This window comes from Sturnus vulgaris, chromosome 6, assembly GCF_052056855.1.
Source record: "Sturnus vulgaris isolate bStuVul1 chromosome 6, bStuVul1.hap1, whole genome shotgun sequence".
NCBI classification, from domain to species: Eukaryota; Metazoa; Chordata; class Aves; order Passeriformes; family Sturnidae; genus Sturnus; species Sturnus vulgaris.
The window spans coordinates 42,030,744-42,049,970 of record NC_142248.1 but is presented as its reverse complement, the minus strand read 5'-3'; the positions used below and the strand labels follow the sequence as shown (position 1 = coordinate 42,049,970).

Sequence of the window (19,227 nt, the reverse complement as noted above, 5' to 3'; positions counted from 1 at the left end):
AGTGCTCACTGTCAGGGTGCATGGGGAGGATGCAATGCGTGAGCACAGCCCATCCCATTTTCCATCTGCTCGCTCTGCTCCAGCTGCCAGACTGACTCAGAGGCAGGAAGTCTCTCCCCCAGTGGGGAAGGCTGCAGGACGGGGCAGCGTGAACCACCAGAGCAAGATCAACACCAGTGATGACCCTGTGGGGAAAGGGGAAGATGAGACACCAGCATTTGAGAGGAACATCCTAAGAAGGGATTTATCAGGCCTTTCCTGGCAATGTACTGAATGTGAATAAACCCAGAGGAAGTGTGCCCCACTCCTCCTCTGCACCCACATTGTAAGATCAGTCCATTTGAGTAAGGTGGGATCAGCGTCAGCCTCTGTCCCTGGCTGAGAGAAAGGTGGTCTGCAAGTCAGGATGCAGCAAAATTCCAGGAAGAAAAAATGCCACAGACTCAGGGGAATGATTGGCCTCTGGCCCTGGGCTGCCTTTGCACAGGCACATCGTGGCTCTTCTCTGTGCAGCTGCTTTGGATTCACAGCAAGCACAAGCCACGGCCAGGGGCCAGCAGCAAAGTTCAAGATTTAAATGATGCTTTTGACTCTTCATTGACCTGTGGAGCTGGATGATCTTCTAATAACCAGATTAGAGGTGGGTTGCCTTTTTACATTAGTCAGGGGGAAAGGCACCAAGGTGTGAGCTTCTTTAAAATAGAGTGTATAAAACCAGGACCAGAATATCTAACCAGCCTGTCCAGACACACAGGGGAGCAGCAGGCTCCTGCTCTCCAGGCAGAATTGCTGCATAAATCTTTAGGATGGCAAGGGTGTACTGACATTTCAGTATCTAGGGCGAGGTGCTGTTCCTTCCTGATGCACAGGCAGCACTGCCTTGCAGACATCTCCATACATGTGGACTAGAGACATATTTTGAAACAGCCAGAAATGACAGAAGTATGGCAAGATGAAAGGGAAATTATTCAGGAATATGCACCAAGCTGCAGTGCTGCCATCTGAGCCTCAGCAGTGAAGCCTGCCAGCTTGCATCAGACCAGACTCATCACTGACCGTGCAGTTAAATTGCCAAAAATAGTGCTGTGCACCTCAGACAGAGAGACTCCATCCATCCTGCTCCCATGCCAGGCTTCTGCATCACATCTCTCTGTCACAGAGCTGTGGCTCCACTGAGTTTGGGCAGAGGGATTTCCACCACAGATTCTGATTCACAATTCTTGTGCTGGTTTGAAACTGATGGGATGTGGTGCAGTTACACCAATGGGCAGGGAGAAATCCTGCAGTGAGAGAAGTTGTGCCTGTGCTCTCTCTTTTCCATCCTCCTCCAAATCCTGGTTCTGATTTACAAAGGATCCCTAATCATTGCATATTTCAACAGTCACTAAATCAATTACTTTACATGGCTACCACTATCTCCAATCTAAGTTGTCTCCAAGGATAAAACAAGCCAGGAAGTCACTCCCAACTTTCTGTCTCCAAGAGGTCGCTCTCCAAGAGGACCAGGAAGCCTTTCAATGTTGCTGTATTTATATCCACTGAAAGAGCTTCCCATTTCCTCTAGAATCTCTCTAAGGACCATAGCAAACTGAAATGGTGGCCAGGCACTGGAACAGGCTGCCCAAGCAAGTGGTGGACTCACCATCCCTAGAAGTGTTCAAAAGATATGGATGTGGCACTTGGGGACATGGCTCAGTGGCAACATGGCAGAGATGGATTGAATGGGGTCGACAATCTTCTGTTCCAGCCTTAATTAATCTGTGATTCTATGAAATACAGCCCTGTCAATTTAATATGAAAGTATGTGTGTTAAACCAGAGGAAGCCCTCCATTAATATTTTCAGTCTTATTTAATAATGCAGCTTACTTTTCAGCTATGATACTAAATGCTTTGAAAATAAGCAACAAAGTGGCTGCTTGGCAGAGGAGAAATAGAAGAACAGCAAGTTCACTTTGTGTGGTAGGAAAGGACAGTAATTGCAGTGTGTCCATTTGCAGGTTTGCTGCATGCAGCACATCAAATTGTTAGAAAGGGGAGCTGTGAGCATGGGGGGGAAAGAAAAAAGAGCTGAAACCACAGTTGTTCAGACAAATGGGCTAATCACAGCCTGGGTTACATACACGTGTGCAGGTGCAGACTGATCCCAGCCAGCATCTGTGGAAAATGTCACTTGGCTGAGGGGCATGTCACACAAAGCAAATGCTGTGCACACACACACGGAGCCCACTGCTGGGAAAGGGTCCTCTGGGGTCTCCATTGCATCGTGGCCTCTCAGAAGGACATGTAAAATGTATTCCATCAGGGCTGGGTCAGTTCAGGTGCAGCAGAGCAGTTTCCCTGACCTGCAGAGGGGCTCTGGCTGATGGGGAGCCCTGGGGGAGCTGCCATGAGAGCTGGCAGAGGGGCAGCAGTGCAGGGAGGGGCTGCGAGGCTGACACTGCAATAAACACACCACCCCAAGCTGCATTTTTCTCACCCTCCTGCTCCCAGTTCCACGCGGTCGAGATTGCTCAGCCCTTCCCTTGCCTCTGCTGCCTGCCTGGTTTTGTAACATCTACAGCCAACCCTTTTATATACAGATTTTGTCCTGTCTTCTTTGATGTAAGAGCCCTGGATAACCCTGGGATCAAAGGAAAAGACAGATAGATAAAGTACACTAGGTGAAAGCAACCGAGTTCATTCTGCCTTCTGCATTTCACTTATGCCCTGCCTCCCTCTGAGAAATGTTGGGTGGAACGAGAACAGAAAAACACAGGCAGAAGGAAAATAGAAAAGATGTTTTGCTCAGAGCACTAGAAATATCAGAAATTTAAACAAAAGTTATTCCTTTCGTTGTACTTTAGCTGTGCCTTTGGGCTTTTGGACACAGCTCTGTGGCCCAGGCTTGCTTCGCCTTCCCTTCCACTGTGTTTGGCCCCAAGCTGTGGCTGAGCACACAATGTGGTCACTGACTGCAGAGCAGAGTTCCCAGTGCACCAGAGCATTAGCTGGCAGCTGGGCAGACAGATTTACACATCCCAGATGTCCAGGGTGCTGCCTCCAAATCATGCAGGCAGCGTCAGACAGGGTTTAAAACCAGCAGCATCCCCCGCCCTTGAATTTCTCTCCCAGTGCAGCTCTCCTTATATGGATGGGTTAGAAAGCAGTCAAAGGGATATCCTTAATAATTCCAGCCTGTGGCAGCAACAAGCATCTTCAAAATGCAACCTGAGGTTGCTACATGGCCCACTATAACCCGTGCAAATCCAAATTTCTACCTCTGCAAATTTCTACCTCTGCAAATTTCTACCTCTTTCTAAACCAGTTCTCCACACCAGAGCTCGCTCACACCACTGGCATGAGTGAGAGTGTGACACAAAATGGCTAAACCCACCCAAGAATCATAGAATGACTTGGGTTGGAAATTACCTTGAAGATCATCTAGTTCTGATCCCCTTGCCACAGGCAGAGACAATTTCCAGTAGACTAAGTTGCTCAAAGTCCCATCCAGCCTGACCTTGAACAATTCCAGCAATAGCCCATCTGAAACTCCTCTGGGCTTGGTTTAAAATGCTTCAGACTATTTTGTTCACTCCAATTTTGGGAAACCAAAGCAGAGTTGAGAGTTTCTCAGTCTTTTCTAAAGCTGTTGCTATGAGAATGCACAAAAGTGCTGAAAACCCTTTTAAACAAGAAAAAAAGCAAACAACTTGGCTTTTCTCTGTGCAGAAAAGTGTGCTTCAGCTGAGCTCAGAGGTGTCTGAGTTAATATCTGTTTTACTTAATCTGGCAGGCTGATTTCTTCGAGGATGTACTTTCTGAATTGATTTCTGTGCACCCATCAGACACATTGCTCTGACAAGGCAGGAACAGGGAAAAAATGTTATCTGATGAGTTCAGCTCTGGACAAAACCAGCAAGAGGCCCTGAGGTGCATTTTTATACAAGCATCAGCACTGTTTCATTAAAAATCAATAGAAAATTGCAGAAGGCCTAAAAACTCAGCAACATCCCAGTGACTACAGAGAAACAGGCCCTGCCAGGCAGCTGTGGCTGAGAGGAACGTGTGCCTTGCTGATGCTCAACATCAATTTCCAGCAGCAGTGATGCTTCGCCACTCTAATCATGTTGTCAGGGAAATCAGCTCAAATAAAACACTGCAGGGACTTTAACTTTCCAAAAGCACATGTGGACAATGCACTCTGTTCTCTGCTGCTCCATGCACCTGCCAGAGCCAAGTGCTCAAGAAACAAGCAGACATGGATCCTGACATATGGCTTAGTGTGTGGTGGCATGGGTAAAAGGGTGGGATGGATGATCTTGGAGATCTTTTTCAACCCTAATGATTCTGTGATTCTGTGATTCTGTGATTCTGTGATTCTGTGGCCTGGGAGCATCCTGCAGGGATGAGCAGGAGGACACAACAGCCAAGCTCTGGGGCCGCATCTCCAGTCCTGTGTCCAGTTCTGAGCCCCTCAGTTTGGGAAGGACATTGAGGTGCTGGAGCAGGTTCAAAGAAGGGCAGTGAAGCTGGCGAAGGATCTGGGGCACAAATCCTTTGAAGAGCAACTGAGGGATCTGGGGGTGTTTAGCCAGGAGAAGAGGAGGCTCAGGGGAGATGTTATTGTTTGCAACTCCCTGACAGGAGGCTGTAGCCAAATGAGTGTTGGGTTCTTCTCCCAGGCAGCCAGGACAAGACCTCAAACTGTGCCAGGGGAGGTTTAGGTTGGAAATCAGGATGAATTTCTTTACAGAAGGGTGATCAGACAGTGGAATGGGCTGTCTGGGGAGGAGCTGGGATCATTATCCCTGGAGGTGTGTAAGGAAAGGCTGGATGGGGCACTCAGTGCCATGGTCTGGCTAACACCATGGTGGAGTTTGGCCATGGTTGGACTCACTGATCCCAGAGGTCCTTTCCAGCCCCATCATTTCTGCGATCACTCAGCAGGATGTGCTGCCTGCAAGGGTGGCCAAACCCAATCTCTGCTGAGATGCAGCCACAACTGAGGCTCAGGGTTTTGTTCCCCAGCTGCCCTGAACAGCCACGTCCCCTCTGTGCACCTTGTTTCCCTTGCCATGAAACAGGAAATTTCCTTTCTCCACCTTCATTGTTGGTGTGTTTGCCCTGCAGGGCCTCTCTCAGCCTGTTTGCACCAGCCTTATACAATGGAGTCATAATCTGAGGTGTTGCCATTGCAAAAATAGAAACGGAGAACAATGTCACTCTTCAAAACAAGACTTTTCATGTATCTCATTGTGTAAAATACACTGCTTGAAATCCATTCACTGTGCTAAGCAGCAACTCAAATCAAAGGCAGAATTCACATCATACTTGGTAATCAATTGAGGGAAGTAGCTGTGGGTTTTCTACCTTGATTCACTTCTCCTTTATTTGCAATTTTCTGTGATTTTTCTTCAAAGTCCCTTTCCACTGAAGTCAGATGGGATCCCCATTAGTGGCACTTTCATGTAGCTGAAGAAGTGTGTCAACGTTTTCTAGTATAGATTAAAGCTGCAAAAAACAAGAGAGAATGAACTGTTGGGCTCTCAGGAGAGCAGTGGGAAATAGAAAAATTACCAGGCATGATGTTTAAGACTCAGAATGCTTAAGATTTCAGTCAGTCCTTAAGCAAATGCATCTTTAAATAAAGCTAGGTATAAAATAAATAATATTTATGCCAGGTAAAACAATAATTTGGAGAGATGCCAAATTTCATATAGGCTAGTATTTTGATTTTTAGTTGAGCTATTTGCTGCTCTCCTGTATTTTTCTGACTGTGTTCCTTTCTCACCTAAGGCAAAAAATTAAATGTTATAAAAATAATCATTTCCTCATAAATTTCTACTCTCTGCACCTAGTGACCATTGCATGCATAACATTTTAACAGTAATTTACAATAAAATATACACTGCTTGTTTCAAAATTAGTTCACTTGTTTTTCAGCTACATGATTGATGTTTCTCCCAACCAAAAGTAACTCCTCTGAGCTCAGCAGAGCTGCCTCTGATGTTCACAAGGCGTCAGAGAAGGTGAATTAAACCTAATAAATCTTTTTGAGAGTAAATGCACTCTAAATGGAGTTATAGCTAACAGGCAGTACAAGAAATTCGTGGAAATACCACTGAATTAGAACATTTGATTCAGAAATTGTATTCAAGCATGGAATGATTAACAGAACAGTTAAATTATTTAATCCTAACATGAGAGTTAGAAGTTTAAAGAGCTTTGGTTAGAGCATAAACCCATCACTAATTCCTGTCACTTGGAAAAGCTACACATTTCAGAATTCATTTTCATTGTACATGTAGATGAAAGGTTTAGAATTATAACATTTTCATAAGAACAAACTTCCTGCAAATTAAAAAAAAAAAAAGGTAAATAAACGGATCTGCTGAAAAAATCTCAACCTTTTCACTTCAAAACTTTTAAATCAAGGTGGGGTCGTGCTTATCCATGCCAGCAGCTTAATGAATTTTCAACAGCCTGAAAAATCTAAACCTCGTTTTCACCTTTGTGTAGAGCACTCTATGGCAGCTGGAGGACCAGATCTGGTTTTTGTGTTTGCTCCCAGTTCTGGTTTGCTGCAGTTCTGGCTGTCCCAGTTGTCCCAGTTGTCCCAGTTGTCCCAGTGCCCGTGGTGCCTCCCTGGCACCCCGGGGCTGTGCTCCCATCGAGGGTCCCTGTCTCAGGTGCAGGAGTCACTGCCACTGCCAGGGAAACAGCTTTGCTTAAACTGGCCCAGGTCTTTCCAACAGAGGGAACAGTTCAGGCCAGGGTCAGTTAGTTCACACCATTTCACCTCATTTCTCCCAGTGGAAACATCTGAACTCCTCTGTTGAAAGTGATAGCTTCCCATGGAAACTTCAGATTCTGTGGAAATCACATTTTATAGCTGAAAATGCCTCTCCCGCTCTACAGAGGAATTTGGATTTATTTTTTCTGTTCAAATGAAAAATCCTCTGGCCTCAGCTCAACCAAGCACTTCTGCACCTCCTCTGTACACCCTGGGCTGCAGCCAACCTGCAGCCTCTTGCTCTCCTAAGAGGAACCTGCAGGACCCAGTTCTGTGCTGAAAGGACCACCAAATCATCCCCTAGAAATTGCCCTCCTGAGATCCTGGGATATCACACTCTGCTTCATGTGACTGCAGCCATGCTGAAATAAAGGATAAGGGAGCTCAGGTTTGCTCTCACCTCTCCCTTTCACAGGCACACAAAAACACACTGAGGGTTAAGACCATTTCATCCGTCTCCATCTGCTGCTTTTCCAACATTACAATCACTTCATTGTCTGCAGCGGCTGCCACACTGGACAGGAAAGTGGAAAGATCCTCAGCAGGGCATAGAGAAAGCATTAGCAGCTTTTAAAACCTTTGTGGTAGCCAAGAGAAAAATAATAATTCCTAACTCCAGCTTTTCTTATCAGAAAGTTTAAATATTTCCAAGACTTTTGTTTGCAGTGTTTAACATTTCTGCTTCACAAGTCATGCGGACTTAGAGCTGCTGCCCAAATGTTTGGCTAATCTCTGCAAGCTGCAGGGCAAATAGCAGCTGAGCTTTGGTCCTGGTTCAAAGGACAATGGGCCTGACTCCTTTTCTGGGAAATGCAAAGCAGAATTTCTGTCCTGCTCCCCCTTAGGTTCAGGAGCAGGTCTTTTGTTTTCAAGCCTCTCAAGCAATGCCTCATGGTGAAAACCAGCATTAAGGTTAGACTTAAACAAGATGCAAAGTGTCAGAGAGGTTGGTGCAAAATACCATTTAATCTTCCCCCTGCCCAGAACAGGACTGATGGTATGTAAAATGTCAGCTACAGAAGCGCTGGAGTTGGGCAAACCTGATGCTCTTGGGCTCTCACACTGACCTCAGCATTACACTGGAGCCTGCTGGATTCGGTTCAGTGTGCCAAACGTGCCCCTGCCCCATCCGTTCACAGCCCAGAGGACCAGATGCTATTTTAAGTCACACTGCCCAGAGTCATCAGATGCTATTTTAAGTTACAATGCCCTAACTCTGGAATGATGCCCGAGGCATCTCTGTGCTCGCTGAGCCAGGGAGTGGCTCTGGCTGCAGAGGTCTCACTGGAATGCCCATGGCAATGCCTGGAACACAAATACACGCACAAATACACACACACACCGATGTATCCTGCAGCTCTGTGCCCAAATACAGCACTCAGAACACCTCAGCCTGGCACTAGACACATCTTGGCTTTAGGTACCACAGCCAGCTCAGGACAGGCCTGCCCAGCTTACCTGGCACTGAGGATGAGGAAGAGGAGTGCCAGGCTCTTTGCACAGACAGCAGCCAAGCTGTGGCTGCTTCCTGGTTTATATTCCTATTTAAATTTTTATATGAATCATATTTCCACTAATGTCAGGTTCTTATAGAAAACACTCTCTTGTCCCCATCTTGTATATCAGGCAGATTTTTTCTTCCTTTCTAGCTTTGGTATCTTTGGTATGTTGGAGATGCTGGTAAGCAGAAAAGCCATTTTTCCCCCTGAATCACGCCTGGTGAAGGTAGGATGTGCCATAGTGCTCTGCCAGTATTGGTAGGGCCTTCTGCCAGTGTAAGTCACTGGGACAGAGTCACTCCATCACTGGAAGGTCCAGCCCACAGTGGGGACAGCTCACCCACTGCAGAGCTGATTTCTGTGCCCTTCCATCAGCAGCATCTGCTCCCACTCTCATCTAACCCCGACCAAAGCAGATCACCACAGGTTTTAGGACACCTGGAGCAAAGAGCCAGCACTGTTAGGCAGCACTGCCCCTTCAGGCTGTGTTCCTCTCCTTTCCAAGGAAAAACATCCCCAGTTCTGACCTTTGAACAGGTCAAGTGTGGAGATGAGCTGCCTGGATTCCCCCAGGCACAAAGGGGGATTTGTCCTCCCATGCCCTGGGGAACACCCTGTGTATTGCCTGGATACATTTCAGTGCAGATTCTTTCATTCTGCCACTAATCTCCCATTTATTCTGATGCTATTTACCAAGTCTCATGTTCCCTTGATAACCAGATGCCTGACATAACTTTGGGGATATTCTTTTCCCCAGCACTCAGCTGAGTTAGGGAAATTACTTTTGCCTCACATGAACAATAGAAAGGAGACAGGAAAATGGTCCAAAATTCTCTTTATTCCTATATTTTTCTCCCTTTATTCCCACTTCTTGTCCTTGGTGGGAAATTCCCACTCCTTTCTCTGCTTACCATGATCTCAGCACCACTGTTAGGTTTCAAGATTTTGTTAAAGAATCCTGACAGACTTTATCTGCATTAAAAGAAACTGAAAATGCTGTCATATCTGGTCTTTTGCAGGTCAGCTCAGCATAACTCGTTAAAATACTAATAAAGATACTCCAATTATCAGTTACATTTTAATATTCTCAGAGATTTACCCAGCTCTGAAAAATAGGTTTTCCTAAATATTGTGCTAGAGTGATGGAAGCTTCAAAAATATTTAGTAGAGCTAAAAATATTTTTAAATCTACATGTTGCCTTTTTTTTTGTCTTTTGTGATAGGTTTACACTGCCGTCATAACCAAAATTTTGTTCTTTCATTCATCTCAATGTCACAATTACATGGTCTCAGAAAAGGTCTCAGAAAAATCCATCAGGATTAAGATAATATCCAGAATTCCTCATTGTTTAGGAACAATCACATTTTTTTAAGAACATGATCTGGTTCTATCTAGTTATATTCCCAATGCTACAGTTGTTACTCTGTCTTGCATTTGGTTGGATTTAGTTCTGTAACTTTCAGTAAAGACCAAAAAGACTTTCAATTAGATTACCATTGAAATTCACACATCAGAACCTATTTGCTTGCAAATTTACTACATTTATCTGGGCAGTTATTATTAGTTTCTGACTCAGGAGCAGAACTGCCTTCCATGAGGACAGCTGATGGTGCACAGGAAGCACCTCCCAGCCTAGGGCAGTGCTCAGCCCTCCATTTAAAACAGAACAGAATCTAACAAAACACTCCCTTGGACACAATGCCAATTGCTCCTCAATTCCCCAAGCACTGTAATCATGTTTGCCTTTTCCATCCTGCATGGCTTTGCATAACCTTGAGGTCCCAAGAGCTCCCTCCACAGTGTTTTACTGGAGAAACTGGGCACGGTTTTCTTGCAGAGACCCCAAGGTTCCTACTATCAGTGGAGCTGGATTTGTTCAAGGATTGATTAGCACAGAAATAATTCACGGGGATACAGGAGAAATCCTCCAGTGCTGATTTTACAAACAATGAGGTCGATGATTCTGATAAATCAACTCCATTCATGCTGCCTATAAATAAGTAATGTCCCAGAATGGGAAAAAGCTGGCTCACGATATAGTGTTGTGCTTGTTCTGAAAGCTTTGGGAATTCCCATTCTCTTTCATCCATTTCTGGACCAAATTCTTTCTGTTTCATTTTCCTAATCAACCTCCACTGCTTTTGTGTTCCATGTCTGTATGCTGGCCAGCGCTGAAATCTGACTTCTCAATGCATTTTGAAAGATTTAGAACATTTCATTTGAGCTGCTTGATTAAAAATGATTGGTGGACTGGTGCATCTCCTCTGTTTGCTGTCTCTGAGTGGCAAATACCCAGCTGTGAAGAGCTGCACCGTTTTGTCTCTCAGGTTCCAAAAAAACCCCACACAGCACAAGTTGGGAATCCTCCTGTAGGACAGTAGTGTCTACATGAATCTATTGCTGTTGCAGAATGGGACAGTAGAACTGTCACTTGGTGCCATTCTCCTTCCCCAGTGAGGCTGCAGCACGAGTCAGGATTGGGCTTTTTCCCACGAATTCCACTGGAATTTCCAAACCTTTATGGACAAGGAAGAGGGGAGGTGGTGCTCCTTGCTATGTAAGAGCCCAGGGTGAAGAGCAGTCCCTAGAGGCAGGGAGAGATGTCTGGAGGAGAACACTGAGAAGTGTTTAGATATCATTTCTCTGACCTGAAACATTCTGTTGGAAAAGCTTGTCACTGCATAGACAACCCCAGACTTCCCAAAGCCTTTAATGCTGACTTCCAAAAAACCTTCAATGTTGACTTCCATGCTCTGGGAGCGTTGCAGGAGCGTGGCTGTTCCCCTCCACTTTTGTGAGATGCCTTCAGTGGGTGTTTGAGTTACAGTCTCCAGATTTTCCATTCAGCCACAGAGTTGAAAAAGAATGTAATAAAAAAGCTTGCAGATGCAAAAGCCGAGAATGACTGGACTTTAGCCTTAAGAAAGGAATAAAGCTCTGCAAGACTCACTAAATAATGAAGATAATCAACCAATGAGAGCTTTAGATGAGCATTGGGGGATGACAGGTAGGAGGAATAGGAAAGTCATGTTACCTCTGGCTAGATCATTAATGAAACCATTGCTAGACCACACTGTCTGGTCACAGCAACTGCTCAACAAAAAAATTCGGAAAACAGCTGCAAGAATGATTCAAGAACAAGAAAATATGCCTTGTAGGAAGGCACTAGATAAGCTATTTAGAGCAGAATAAATGATGCTATGAATCCTATCTGGCTTTAGAATCACTAAATGTCTGTGGCCTTAAGACAAAGCAGCGAATTCCTCACCACCTCATTAGACCAAGAGCTACATGGAGTGAAATCAGCTGAATCCCAGCCCCGGAGGCCTCTCTGTGCTCCCACCACAGGGAGCAGGCTGCAAATGTTTTTCAGATATTGTAAATATCAGATGGGCAGAAGCTTTTGCTCAGCAGAACATAGATCTCATCCACTGATGAGGTGACAGGAAATGGTGAGGTTTACTCTGAGCCCTTCTTTTGGAAAACACTGTCTCTCTGAGGTCTGTGTGTGACTGGTGGTAGGTGATTACAGGAGCAATTAAAAGCATTTAGAAAAATCTACATATAAAGTAGGGTATTTAGGCCAATTGCAGGGTAAAATAGCATGCTTTTGATTTTCTTTTCAGAAGAATGTAGCTAAGCTGCAGGGTAAGTTTAGGGTAGAACATTGATTTGACCATAATCAAATCTTGTTTATCATGAAGGAAGCAGTGGGGGAACATTCCTCCAACATCAAGTCACTCGAATTCCTGGAGATGACCCTTATGCATGGAAGTGAAGAAAGGCCCAGGTTTGAGTCACTGGCCCTGGCTGAGCCAAGGGTCCTGTAGCTCTTACCTGCCCTGGGTGTGTTGGCCAGGAAATATTGCAGGATTGCTTTTCAGCCAAAGCAGGAGGGGGCACATCCAAGGGCAACACTGCAAGAGAACCTTCTGGCTAACGTGGCAAGCAGTCACAGAGCTGATTGCCATGGATGTCTGTCCTTAAGGTCTTTCTTACACTTTTTTTTTTTACTGTCTTCCTTTGGAGGCTGCTGGATTGTAACATCTCCAGAACTTTGATTTGCAGTTTCCAGAGCATTCCCAGCTTCAGTTGCAGCAGTGCAACATCTTCTGAAAGGTTGTCCACAGCAATAGAAATTAACTTTCCCAGACAGTGACCCAAACAAAATCAAAGCAGTGTGTGACACCTAATTCCTGAGTTTTATTTTCTCCGCCTAGATTAGCCAAAGAAAGATATTCTGAAGAAAAATATTACCCAAAATAGGATTCAGAAATGCACATGAGGCACTTAGAAGGTGCTATAAAAAATGTACTGCCTGCATTCACTTTGTTTTCTGATGGAATATTCAAAGCTCCTATTTCTAAAAGCATGGGATATGTAGTTCCACTTCAGTTACTTAGATGCCTTGCCATTATGGGAACAAAAGCGAATTAGAGATCTGAATAGCTTTGATCTAAATGCCTTTGAGGTGTTGTTGAGTTTCAGTCCATAGCTGGGACAAGGATCTTCAAATTCCAGCCACAGAGACCCTTATTTAGGAGCTATGTGGTACAAAAAGAAGGCAATTTACTAACCAGATCTTTGAAATCACTCTTCTTCAAACAAACTCCTACCAGAACACTCCTGTCCTTTCTGGAGTAAGCTCCAGAGAGCAGAAGATATCTGTAGAGTGGAGGGGAATTCCCAGTTCATTACAAGAGATTTCACAAAACTGCATTTAGGAAGGAAGGAAAAACGTTGCCCAGTGAGCAAACATACAGTCAGTATCCCCAGGGACATCAGCTGTTGGAGAACAGACCACATTCCCTGTATCAGTAACTTCACACCACAGAAATTACCCTGAAAAGTGCCTTAGAAGGAACTTGCTGGCCAAGATCTGTGCTTTTGCCTGTGTTCTGATTTTATCATTTTTCCTAGCTGTAAAAGAAACAGACTTGGGCATTTCTAGTGCCAGCAGGTCAACCAGAACTGCAGTTGTTCTCATATTGGTGGCCATCCCTGGGAATGTTCGAGGTCAGCAACCTGAGCAACCTGGTCTAGTGCCAGATGTCCCTGCCCATGGCTTGGAACTAGACTGTCTTCAAGGTCCCTTCCATCCCAATCATGTTATCATTTCATGATTAGTCTGTGTTAAGTGACCAGGTACACATAATCATAGTGAACAGTCGAATGCACAGATTAATACTCACAGCTTGCTGGCTAGGGCAGAAGATGGCCCTTGTGAAAGTCTGAGGCTTGAAGCAGACTAATTTGCTCAAAACCATGAGAAAGTCTTTCCACTCAAGCAGGTGCCACCATCCCTGCTTGCTCACAGGCTCCTGGCTTCTTTGTCTGAAGCAGCTGGACCTTAATTTGTTGGCAGGAAGGCACTAAAATAAATAGATGACTTTTCCCATCTGATGTCACATTAGACACTGCTTGGCTGTTGTGTGTGTTCTGCCTGGTGGTTTCACAGTCTTTGGGTTCTGCAAGCACTTCTTCACTGGCACAGAAAAATTCCCCCTGATGTGCAAATCCAGTCTCCTGTGCCACAGCTTAGCGTGGCTGAGATATTACATCCTAGCTTGGTGTCATACCAGAGATTTATGTGCTGCTTTGCTCCATTAATCAAACTTAAGATGTTCTGAGAGTTCAGCAGGCAATTTATGTCCCATTCCTGTCAGAGCAGGCTGTGAACATTGCTGTTGTCTGGCTGAAGGGCTCTTCCACAGGTGCAGTTCAGTCCCAAAAAGTTACCAAACAAAGCACAATGCGAGAAGTTTGGCAAAGATTGGCCACTGGCAGGTGGATCTGGGGAAATCTGGGCATTGAGAACATCAATTTAAATTGTCACATCGTTCCAGAAACACAAACTAAGCACGGATTTAAAAACAGAGCTCCCACTTCAGACCAGTTCATGGTCCCCACACCAGGTCCATCCTACACAATATCCACCTACACCTTGTCCTTCTGCTGTGGTGGTCAAGCTCTGTGTTGAGGTCCATTGGCAGAGCTCCAGACACACAGACCTGCCACAAAGCCTTGGAAGTGACCCAAAATAGTTATTCAAACTCTAGCAAGCAATACCCAGCTAATTTATGACCTAGCAAACATTTTTAAAGCAGTGTTTTACACATTCTGCACTTTGTTAAAACCACCTAGTGAAGGGAGGGGAACATCTGGCCTGCTGCATCATCTGGTGCAACCCAGACTGGAGAGAAACGAGGGCCAGGACTGTGCAAATATTCAGCCTCATTTTACTGCAGTCCCCACTGCACTCAGTGCTAAGGCCAGGTTGTTTCAGTGCTTAATCAATATATCAATACAGTCAGTAAATGACAAGGAGAGTTCATATTTGTCTTGTTACTCCAAGACTGCTCATAAAGTCAAGTTCACAATCTCATAAAGCAGCCTGCATTATCCCAGTAGCTGGGAAGGAATTCTGCATTGGCTTCCCATAGGCCTGTCCACTGAGAGAACAGGAAAAGATAATAACAGGGTAAGTAAGAGTAAACTGGAATAAAGCCAAAAGTCAGGCCTACAAATCCAGCAGGGCAATCTCAGCTCATAAACATGACCCACCAAGTGGATACTCTGAACAGACTTCTGCCTGACAGAGGCAGACTGATAAACTCGTGGTATGAAAACACCATGAAGTTTTCACAGGCAAAAGCCATTTATTTTCACATCTGTTTTGCCTGCTTGAAAGTCTGGTGGAAATTTTAGCACCAATATATTAATCTGGACATGACTATTTCAAGACCCAGGGATCATTTGATTTGCCAGGGTGAGCCCTTTGGTCCCCACTGCACTCAGAGCCAGAAATCCAAAAACAACACTCGAGGTTTAGCCAACATGGCAGATTTTCTGGGGTGGTAGTTGAAAATTCAGAGGTGATGTGGGCAGGAAGAATATCCTCTGATGATGAGACAGGTTAGAATAATTGACAAGAAGAAAGAAAATAGAAAGTTTGATGGGCAAAAGAAAAAACAGAGTAGGGAAGGAAAAGGGGGAGGGGGAGTAAAAAGGAGAGAAAGAAAGAGAGAAAAAGCAAAAATATAGGACTGGTGCCATGCAGAAATTCACAGCAGGACCCATGAGGGGCGAGATGCTAGAAGGAGAATTAAAATGTGATATGCAAGCTGAGTAGAGTCAGGATGTATTTTTCCAAGAGCCCTTGCAGTTCTTATCCCTTGTGTAGGGGAAGAGTAATGGTAGGACAGCACCAATCTCTTTATTCCCCCTCAGCATTTCCCAGAGGTGACCAAGAGCCAAACTGAGCAGCACAAACCATCAATCACTGCTCGGTGTGTGGCTGCACAGACCTGCTGCAAAACATCCACTGTGACTTCATGGACCACAAAGCACAGATAAGAGTCTAGGAGTTACATCCTTCTGGCAAAGCGTGGTACACTCGAGGTGGACTGATCCTCTGTCCAAACAGCTTATCTCCAAACCATATTCATCACTGGGACATGGCAGCAATTTGTATCTACACCAGGGCTTTTTGCCAGTGCAGCTCTCTCAGTCAGATGCCACCAAGAAAGAGATGGGCCAGCAAAGCTTCACAGCAGAGTAAATTTCAGTGCAGCTTTTAAGTTTTTTAAGCACTGAAGACGTGATCTTTGCAAGCAGGACCCAACCCAGCGTGCCTGTGCTCTGGGTGAGGCAGCAGGAGAGGCAGGGCTGGATCACCCTGTCAGCACTGATGTATGGCTCATGTCTCTTCATATTCCTCACAAACATCAGCTGACCTGCCCCTCCATGTGCCTCACAGCTGTCCTAAGAGCATCCTGCTTTGGAGGAGCTCTGCAGGCTCCATGCAAATCCCACCAGGGACTGACAGTGCAACTGCTGTCCTGGAAAACACGTGTCCTCCTAAACACCACCTCTGTGGCCAGCTGTGCATTGCAGCTGGAAAACTGCCTTCAGCTGAAGGGTACATCTTCCCACAGCTGGTCCTTGAGCAGAGTAAAATCTGCAGAGCAGGTCTGGCTCCTGCATTTCTTGGCACAAGGGTGGATTGGAGGCTTGCCAAGGTTGGAACTGGGGGGGAAAAAAGCCCATTTCCCATTGCCTTCGGTGAGCTGGGCTGACACCTGTAACCCCCACTGCTTCTGAGAAGGCAGCTAAGAAAAGCAGGAGTGCTGCCAGTAACTTACACAGTTCATACCCCTGCTGGGACATTCTGGGATTCCTTACACCACAAGAAGTTGAAAACCACGGCGCCAGGGAGGATTATTTTAAATTATTTTGTTCAAGTCAGGTTAAAGGAAGAGGATGGGGCATCTGGACTGTCTCCTGTCTGTGTTGGCACCTATCTCCTCACTCTTGTACTTCTTCCCCTTGCTCTTCCACCCTTGGGCATCCATGCCCAATGTCCATGAGTTTTCCTGAGAGCTGTGCAGTGCAGAGCCACCTCTGAGATGAGGAGAGGAGTTCCCTCCCCTTCCCCACCTCTGAGATGAGGAGAGGAGCTCTCTCCCCTTCCCCACCTCTGAGATGAGGAGAGGAGCTCTGTCCCCTTCCCCACCTCCTGTTCCAGTGCACAGCACAAGGCAGCCCCAGCAGTGGGTGAGTGCAGCCCATCCTGCTCTCATCAGCAGTCTGGTCCTCACTGAGCCTTTGTACCTCCAGGATGTCAGGTTTGCTCTGTTCATGTGCTGACAGCACTAGAGTGTCTCTTTGCAAGCAAATAAAGCTGCTGAATAGTCAGCCTGTCCAGTCACACTGGCAGAGACTTTGAGTCCAGGAGATTTCAAACAGGACATTGTTCCTCAGTGCACGAGCTATTAAATTCCATAAATTTGTAACTGCTTTCTACTACAAATTTTATCACCAAAAAATAAAATCGACAAGATACTGTGTGATGAAGTCTTTTTTTTTTTTTTTTTTTTGTCCAAAATAACTATTACTCACTCACAGCCATCATTTATTGCAAGTTGTGATCACCTGATGGGAACTAGTCTGAGCTCCTTCCCCCATTCCTGACAAAGCTTTATGTTCATTCCTATGTTCAGCCACTTGTCCTCATGTTTAAAAAAATTAATAGCCCATATGCTGCAACAATATCATTATTTTAAGCAACCTTCCTGAAAAATGTTTGAAGGCTTCCTGTTGACTAATGGGTGGAACTGGACTGCCCCTCTTTCTTTCCAGCTCAGTAGTAATGATTTAAGCAGATTAACTGGTTAACTAAATGTCATTAAACCAGATCACACCCTTTACACAAAATAACACTGGTTACAGGAATCAGCTAATAATAGGGTTCATCCAAAGGCAATGAGAAAACATTTTTATCCATGTCAAAATTTGTCAATGGGCTCAAAATGAAGTTCAGTGTGATTTCTGCTAAAGGAGTAAATATGCTGGATGTGATCAACAAACTAAGCCATGCTTTCCTTCATTTGCAACAGAATGTCGTCAACATCCCCAAAAATATTCAAGCTCCCCTTTCTTCCTGTCCTTCAAATCGTCCACCAGGTAGCCCCAGGTACTAAACACTGCCACTTCACCTGTGCCAGCACAGGGCAGGACAGCTGCACCTCCAGTCAGACCCACCAAACACCAGCTGAATTTCAGCCTGGAAGAAATAAAATAATAAAAAAGAAATAAAATAATAAAAAAAACCCCTCCCAGTGATCCATGACCAACCCACCCCAATGCCCATGGTGGGGAGGCAGGAATCCTGTGCTTTCAAGTCCAGGATGTTCAGTAGGTGGCTGCAGAGGCAGGCAAATGTCCCCCTGTGTCTGGGACCAGAGTGTGCAGCTCAGCACCCTTGGCTCTCTGTACAGAAATAAAATCCTGGCATAAAGGGTTTGCTTTTGTTGTGACTTAGGTTGCCCTCAGTTTGAGTTGAATAGATGTGCTTGGTTCATGCCCAATGGAGCTCACATGCTACTTGGCATTTTGGGATTAAAACACATCAAAATGAGGTCACTGGGTTGTGCATAAATAACATTTCATGTTTTTCTCTTCCAGTAACCGTGACTGTGGGAGGACAACAACACTTGCTGGGACTTTATGACACTGCAGGACAGGTAAAGGACTGCAAAACATTTATCATTTTCCTTTCCCTTGGTTTTTTTTTGGTACTATCATACACTGGGGTTTGTTGTTAGTAATGTTTGTGGAGTTTGTTGGGGTTTTTTTCACAAATAAAAACAATCAGTTTTGAGTTGTAATGGCTGAACTGCTGACCTTCTCCCTTTTCTTTTCATTCTGCTTTAGCCGTAAAATACACACAAATACACTCATCCCTAAGACTGTGTTTTGTCTAATCAAAAAAACAAAGCCTGATGGCGCTGTACAATACCCATATATCCACCTCCTACTGCAAATACGATATTTTGTGTAGTCAGTGTTTTCTTACCTTTACCACATGGTGGCATTGAAGATACAGAGAATAATTCCCATTTTCAAGATCAGGAAACTGGTATAATTCAACACCAGTCTATCAGTCACCAGCTGTTGACTTTTTAAGTGGTAACCCAGCCCGATTTGCATCCATCCCAACATCCCAACATCCTTCTCTCAGGACAAGGGTGTCCATTACAGGACAGTCTGTATCCCATGCCCACTTATATTTAGAATGCTTTTGCTGTTTCCACTGTCCACACCCTGATATGGTGAGATTACACTCAAAGGTTGCAGAATAATTTCACCCCCTGGAGGGAAGGAGAAATTATTTCTCACTGCTTTGCTCTGCCAGCAGAAGGGCAGAAGAAAGTACAGGGGCAACACATTTTTTGTGGTGAAATTTCCCTCTCCTGACTCCAAATGTGGGTGAGTGACAAAATAAAGGGACATAGTCTGCACAGAAACCTTGCAAAAAGTCATCTGCTGAGAGCAGAGGGTTCCAGGTTCCTCACAGGCTGGGAATGTTGTAACCCACATCCACCAGCTCCTCCAGCAGGAGCTGACACTGAAGCCAGCAGGACAGAAAGCAAATTTGGGAACTTGCCTCACT

General features: G+C 45.1%; 1 protein-coding gene across 1 annotated transcript in view; it reads left to right on the top strand.

Moving 5' to 3' along the window:
- RHOJ (ras homolog family member J) overlaps positions 1-19,227 on the top strand; it is a 59,652-nt gene that overhangs the window by 26,310 nt on the left and 14,115 nt on the right. The window contains exon 2 of the mRNA XM_014871365.2: positions 18,240-18,298. Within this exon, the coding sequence (XP_014726851.1) occupies positions 18,240-18,298 (59 nt within the window). The remainder of the gene's footprint in view (positions 1-18,239; positions 18,299-19,227) is intronic.